Here is a 7500-nt window from a genome sequence, read left to right on the forward strand (position 1 = left end):
TCTGCTTGGACTAAGCAGCGTCGCCTGTGACTGTAGAGACCGATGCTGGTCTGTCGGCTGCCGTCCCTTTTCTGCAAGCTCGCTTTTCTGCTGCAGTAGCTGACAGTCTGTCCTTGCCAATCCGTAGCTGATTCTTGAGAGTGTTTCTCCATCTGTTGCGGTCATCTGCAAGGTCCTCCCAGGACTCAGTGTTGATCTCAAGTGCCTTCATGTCACGTTTGCAAACGTCTTTGTATCTCAGCTGTGGGCGGCCGATGCTTCTCTGCCCCGTGGCGAGCTCTCCATAAAGGATGTCTTTTGGGATGCGACCATCTTCCATGCGGTGAACGTGGCCCAGCCAGCGCAGCCGACGCTGTCTCAACATGGTATACATGGTCGGGAGGCCAGCGCGAGTCTGGACTTCGGTGGTTGTCACCTTGTCTTGCCAGGAGATGCCGAGTATGAGCGGTAGGCTTCTCAGGTGGAAGGTATTGAGCCTTTTCTCCTGACGAGCATGTGTGGTCCACGCCTCACTGCCATACAGCAAGGTGCTGAGGACGCAGGCGTTGTGTACAGCCATCCTTGTCTTCGTGGTCAGCTTGGGATTTGTCCACACTCTTTGTGTGAGGCGGGCTAGCGTTGTGGCTACCTTCCCGATCCTCTTGTCGATCTCGGTGTCAAGTGAGAGGTTGTCGGTGATGGTGGACCCAAGGTAAGTGAATTGATGGATGGCTTCAAGCTCGTAGTCATCAATGGTGATGGCTGGTGGCGATGGCGTGTTTTGGCCTAGGACATTGGTCTTCTTGAGACTGATGGTCAGACCGAAATCTTTGCAGGCCTGGGAGAAGTGGTCCATTAGTGACTGCAAGTCCCGCTGTGTGTGGGTCACAACTGCGGCATCGTCAGCAAAGAGCATATCTCTGATGAGGGCTTCGCGGACTTTTGTCCTTGCTCTGAGGCGGGCGAGTTTGAAGAACCTGCCATCTGATCTGGTCCGCAGGTAGATCCCTTCTTGTGCTGTGCTGAACGCATGACTCAGGAGAAGAGCAAAGAAGATTTCAAATAGGGTGGGGGCGAAGACACAGCCTTGTTTGACACCGCTACGTACGTCGAAGGGCTTGGAGAGGTTACCATTAAACTGCACCGTCCCTTTCATGTTGGAGTTGAAGGACTCAATCAAGCTGTGCAGTTTGGGGGGGCAGCCGATCTTTCGAAGAGCCCTGAAAAGGCCGTCTCTGCTGACTAGGTCAAAGGCCTTGGTGAGGTCAATGAATGCGACATACAGGGGCATCCTCTCCTGGATTTGGTGAAGGGAGAAGATCATGTCTACCGTGGATCTCTCTGCTCGGAAACCGCACTGTGATTCCGGGTAAACGCGTTCGGCCAGTTTCTGCAGGCGAATTAGGAGGACCCGAGCGTAGACTTTGCCTACAATGCTGAGAAGTGAGATGCCTCTGTAGTTGTTGCAGTCGCTCCTTTCACACTTATTTTTGTACAGGGTGATAATCATGGCGTCCCTCATGTCCTGCGGTACAGCTCCCTCATTCCAGCACTGACAGAGGACTGTGTGCAGAGGATGCAGAAGAGTAGTCTTGCAGTGTTTAATGAGGTCTGGGGGAATTCCGTCACTGCCAGGTGCCTTGCCTGATGTCAGGCTGTTAATGGCCTTGCTGAGTTCGTCCTCAGTTGGCTCTGTGTCAAGTTCTTCCATGACCGGCATGCACTTGATGAATCGAGGGCTGAGTTGGACACCATGTTTTCTGTGGAGTAGAGGTCGGAGTAGTGGTCTGCCCATCTCTCCATCTGCTGGCTAGGATCGTTGATTACTTCCCCAGTGGATGATTTGAGGGGGGCAGTCTTGCTCTGTGTTGGTCCCAGTGCCTTCTTGATGCCATCATACATCCCTCGGATGTTGCCTCTTTCAGCAGCATTCTGGATCTCCTCGCTGAGCTCTGTCCAGTACTCATTTGCACATCGCCTGGCGTTAAACTGAACCTTACTCCTGGCGGCCCTGAGGATTTGCAGATTCTTCTCACTGGGTGACCGTTTGTACTCAGTGAGTGCAGCGCGCTTGGCCTCAATACTGGGAGACATCTCTGATGATCTGGCCTCAAACCAGTCGTGGGACTTCGCGGTTTTCTTCCCAAAGGTGGCCATAGCAATGCGGTGCATGGTGTCTCGTAGCGTTTCCCATCTTTCTGTGGCAGAGTCTCTGGGCTGCAATGCATCGAATTCTCTCTCAAAGGCCTCTGCGAACTGTTCTATATATATTTATGATAACGATAACAACAGTGAAATGTCGGTGGGAACCAACCTGCCAGAGAGAGAGAGAGAGAGAGAGAGAGAGAGGGGGGGGGGGAAGGGGGGGGAGAGGGGGCAGACAGACAGACAGACAGACAGACAAGCAGAGATAGAAAAACAGACAGAGAGAGAGAGAGACGATGGGGGTGGGGGTGGGGAGATAGACAGAGAGACAGAGACAAGCAGGGATAGAATAACAGACAGAGAGAGAGAGAGGGAGATAGACAGAGAGACAGACAGAGAGACAAGCAGAGACAGAGAAACAGACAGAGAGAGAGGGAGGGAAACAGACAGACAGAGAGAGACAGACAGAGAGAGAGACAGAGAGACAAGTAGAGATAAACAGACAGAGAGAGAGTGGCAGACAGACAGACAGACAGACAAGCAGAGAGAGAGAGACAGGCAGATAGACAGACAGAGAGACAAGCAGACAGAGAAACAGAGAGAGAGAGAGGGAGACAGAGAGACAGACAAAATGCCTGCCGGCCAGAGATAGAGAAACAGAGACAAAAAGAGACAGACAGAGTGACAGACATGTAGAGAGAGACATACAGACAAATGTTCAGTCAGATAGCTGATATGAAGTCCACTTGAACGAAGTGACCGCATCCTTTTCCTCTTCCTGGTTCGACAGATTTCCGGGACAATACCGCCCATTTCTCAGCAAAAAGGACGGACTGTTTCTGTTGGATCAGAAGATCGAGACAGACAGACAGACAGACAGACACACACACAGACAGACAGACAGACAGACACACACACAGACAGACAGACAGACAGACAGACACACAGACAGACAGACAGACGGAGAGAGAGAGAGTTCTTTAGTTTAATGTTTTTTAAATTTTTTTACTGGAAGTGATATTAGACGAGAGTAGGAAAAAAATCGAGGGTGAAAAAGAAATTACTGCGCGCGCGCAGTATTTGTTAACTTGGTCCATAGCCCCTATCGAGGGGCAACGAAATGACATATTCTATACGAATAATTTTATGACAGTCAATAGTGTTCGACTATGATCATCATATATATATATATATATATATATATGTGTGTGTGTGTGTGTGTGTGTGTGTGTGTGTGTGTGTGTGTGTTACATATAGAAAATGATTCATTTAAGTTTTGTTTGAAAGAAAAAAGAAGAAAAAAGCAGAACAATATAACATCTTTCTAAAAAATAAAAATTAAAAATAACCCCTTACAACTGTAACGTACAGCGAACCAACTGGACTATAAAGTAATTTTAACAAGGATTTGAAAAAAAAGTAATATATTAGCAATGGGCTGCTGAAGATTGTCAACACTGAAGATGTTTTCGGGTCAGGGATGCGAGACTTTAAAATATGGCAAGTCAGCATATATATATATATATATATATATATATATATATCTGAGAGAGAGAGAGAGAGAGAGAGAGAGAGAGAGAGAGAGAGAGAGAGAGAGAGAGAGAGAGAGAGAGAGAGACATTAAGCAAATCAGTAAAAGAAAGAAACCATAAATGGGTGATGCATTGTTTGACTGAAACCGAAACAGTATTATTAACAATGCCTAGTTACAAACTGATGCTTTCAGCTGATTAACAACATCTGGTCACAAACTTGTGTGTGTGTGTGTGTGTGTGTGTGTGCAGGCACGTTCAACTTCCCTCCTTAACCATCATTTGTGCCTGTCACCATGGCGACTGACATGATCACCTTGTCACTGTTAGCTTGGACCTTGACCTTCGTCGGGGTCACGGCAACCGGCACGAACTGCACGTGCGTGAGTGTGGGAGGAAAGGTAATCTCTGCGGACTGTTCTGGTCTGGGGTGGACGAGGGTTCCCAAGAACCTGCCCCCCACTCTTGTCTTCCTGAACATGTCTGGCAATCTGCTGGATTCCTTGCCGGGGTCCTCCTTCAGTGGCCTTCCCCGGCTGGACACGCTGGACCTGAGCGAGAACGGCATCAAGGTGTTGGGCAGGGCCTCCTTCAGAGGGTTGGTTCGCCTCCACTGGCTGTCCCTGAGGAGCAACCTGCTCTCCTATCACCCAGGAACCTTTCCCGACGAGGTCTTCAAGGATCCTTCAGGGATGACTTTCCTGGACCTTCAGAACCAAAGGTCTGTGGCTGGGCCTGGCATGGATTACCCTGACCTGGCACTGTCCTCGCTGAGGCGGTTGAGGACGTTGAGGATGGACGGTTTGGAGAACAACGTGGACCTGGGGCCGGGATTCGCAGGGCTGTGGCAACTGGAGGTCTTGGACATGAACGGAGACTCCGGACTCTGTGCCTTCACGGAGCTGTCCGCGAGGTTCTTCGCGTCCGTGAACACCTCCAGGCCTCTCAGCCTGAACTTGAGCTTCTGCGAGGTGAGGAAGATCCACAGCAACACATTCACCTTTCTGCCGACTCTTCACAGTCTGGACCTCTTTGGCTGCAGACATCTTCGTTTACGTGTCGTAAAGGAAGCGTCCGAAAGCTTGCAGTGGACAAGAATCAAGGTGCTGAACATTTCTTACACTCACAGAGGAATTGTTCAGAAAATTGAGGCGGAGGATTTCAAGTACCTGGGCTACACCTGGCTGGAGGTTCTCAAAGTGGGAGGGTTAGACGTCTATAACGTAGAGCTTGCCGCCATCTTCAACCTTCCAACCAGCATGAGGTACTTGTCGTTTTACGACAACAAGCTCATCAACGCTACCTTTTTGTGGGGCCTGTTTCTCCTCCCCCACATGGACACGCTACAAATCAGTGTGCAAAACCATTTCTCCTCAACTCTCACTAAGCTGGGTGATACCTCTTTCAACGCTTTTCAGAAACAGACTCAGACGAAGGAGAAGACAACTGCTATCAAAGGAGACAACTCTGACACAGCCCGTGAGCTCTTGGGTAAAGACGTGGTTTACTGGAACAAACACATATCTCAAGGCAGAGAAAACAGCAGAATGCTTGTCAGTTCTATGCCCAAGGAACTAAAACACGTCCCAGAAAAAATCCCCATGTATTCAGTCCCCGGATACCCTGAACAGGGTCCACATCCCTCACCCCACACAGTAGACATTTCCAATGAGCAAAACAGGACTAGAAGTAAAAATCACCACGGGGAGAAGGTAAAACCTGCCACGGATGCTTCTTTACCACTCTCTCACAGAAAGGAAGCTGATGCAGATGAAAATCCGCATTCGCGTACAAACGTGCTGTCTTCGGGAACAAGAAATTCGTCCAGAAATGCGCTTTCCAAAGCCAGGAAGCGTTTCTCTTCATCACAGTACGAGACTGTTGCTAAAACAGCACGTGCAGAACTCACAGTTGATCCCTCAATCTGTTCCAATCCACTGCTCGTGAAAAAAGAACGTCTGCATGGGTTAATTCGTGGCCTCAACTCTTTTCTTTTCTGCACGAAAACAACAATCTCCATTTCCGGAAAGCAAACTACTCCATGATGACGACTTCCGGCACAAGAAAGACACCTGCAGGGAACAATGCAGTGTTAATGAAACAGGAAACAGAACCAAAGAAAATGGATGGTGAAGTGCAGGAGGGTGTTGAAAACTTAGGGACCAACGTTCATGATGATCGTGTTTTCTTGCCGCCAACTATAAGGTTTTTTTTCGGTAGTGACCTCAAACTGGATTACACCCTTCCACGGTTCCACTTCTTCGACAACAGACTGGAGGTGGTGGATCTGTCCAAAAATAGACTGCCCTGTTTCATTGGTCCCTGGCTGGGGTTGGACAAGCTTCGGCATTTCGATCTCTCCAAAAACTTCGCTGTCTACCTGGGTCCTGACTTCTTCCAGGACATGCCGAGCCTCACACACCTCTTTCTGCAGAACAATTTCCTCGCGGATTCCTTCTCCGCTGACGGCGAGGGCCGAATCTTTCTCGGGTTACCAAAGCTGGAAGTTTTGAACCTGAACGACAATAACATCAAGCGATTGTCCCGGTCCGCCTTCCAAGCTCAAAAGAGACTGAAGAGTCTTTCTCTGGCGCGAAACGCCATCACTCGTTTCAGTGCGCGAGTGGGTCACATGACGTCGTTAACCTTTGTGGATTTGTCGGTCAATGATATTGGCTACTTCCACCGCGAAATGAGGGAAGAGTTGGACGCAGTTTACCAGTCGTCCAGAAACCTGACTGTCGATTTGTATCAAAACACACTGGCCTGCACGTGTGAGTCTCTCGATTTCTGGTTTTGGGCTGCGAGAGAGACTAAGGTACGCCTGCACCGACTTCATGAGTACAGGTGCACCCTGAATAATGGGACTGAGATCAGCTTCGGGGCTCTGGAGCGGGAACTGGATTTTATGTGGCTGCAATGTCAAGGCCAGTCTATTTTTGGCGTGGGTGTGGCCATGATGGCTGTTCTCCTGTTTTTACTGACCGTTCTGAGTGAGTGTGTGTGTGTGTGTGTGTGTGTGTGTGTGTGTATGTGTGTGTGTGTGTGTGTATGTGTGTGTGTGTGTTTGTGTGTGTGTGTGTGTGTGTGTGTGTGCTTGTGTGTGTGTGTGTGTGTGTGTGTGCGCGCGCGCGTGTATGTGCGTGTGTGTGTGCGTGCGTGTGTGGTAGTGGTAGCGCTCTTCCTGTAGCCTGAAATCTGTTGTGACAATAAAAACAACAATCAAAAAGCAAACAAAAAACAAAAACAAAAAAACGAAAAAGAATAAAAACAATAACAAAACAAAACAATACAACACAGTACAATACATTACAAAGCAGTGCTATGCGATGCAATACGATACGATACAACAGAACAAAACACAACACAACACAACACAACACAACACAATACCATTCAATTCAAGCCAATACGAAGCATTTGTATCCACTGTTATAATATCCGCAATGATCCATCCATTTCCTAACCCCCTTTCCCTCACCGTAACAAAACCAGGACTACTGCACTACCAGCGATGGCATCTCCGCTACTTCTACTACGTGGGGTTAAGACGATACCGCCACCACCACCACCACCACTACCATTGCTACGATGGCGACGAGGAAGCCGACCGCAGGGGCCGAGTTCGAGACGTATTCATCTGTTTCGATGACGAGGACTCCAGAGCTCGGCTCTTCGTTCAGGACGTTCTGAGGCCGGCACTGGAGGGGAGGGGGATGACTTATTTCATCAGCGAGATCGATTTTCCTGGTGAGAGCCTCGGTCTCCCCTCTGTCTGTCTGTTGTTGTCTGTGACTGTGTCTGTTTGTGTGTCTGTTTTTCTCTGTCTGTGTGTCTGTCTGTC

General features: G+C 49.1%; 1 protein-coding gene across 1 annotated transcript in view; it reads left to right on the forward strand.

Moving 5' to 3' along the window:
• Positions 1 to 7500, forward strand: part of LOC143276514 (uncharacterized) — a 16179-nt gene that overhangs the window by 6657 nt on the left and 2022 nt on the right. The window contains 3 exon segments of the mRNA XM_076581056.1: positions 3909 to 5694; positions 5697 to 6649; positions 7152 to 7406. Coding sequence (XP_076437171.1) covers positions 3953 to 5694; positions 5697 to 6649; positions 7152 to 7406 — 2950 coding nt within the window. The 5' untranslated portion in view covers positions 3909 to 3952.

Source organism: Babylonia areolata, chromosome 32 (genome assembly GCF_041734735.1).
Source record: "Babylonia areolata isolate BAREFJ2019XMU chromosome 32, ASM4173473v1, whole genome shotgun sequence".
NCBI classification, from domain to species: domain Eukaryota; kingdom Metazoa; phylum Mollusca; class Gastropoda; order Neogastropoda; family Buccinidae; genus Babylonia; species Babylonia areolata.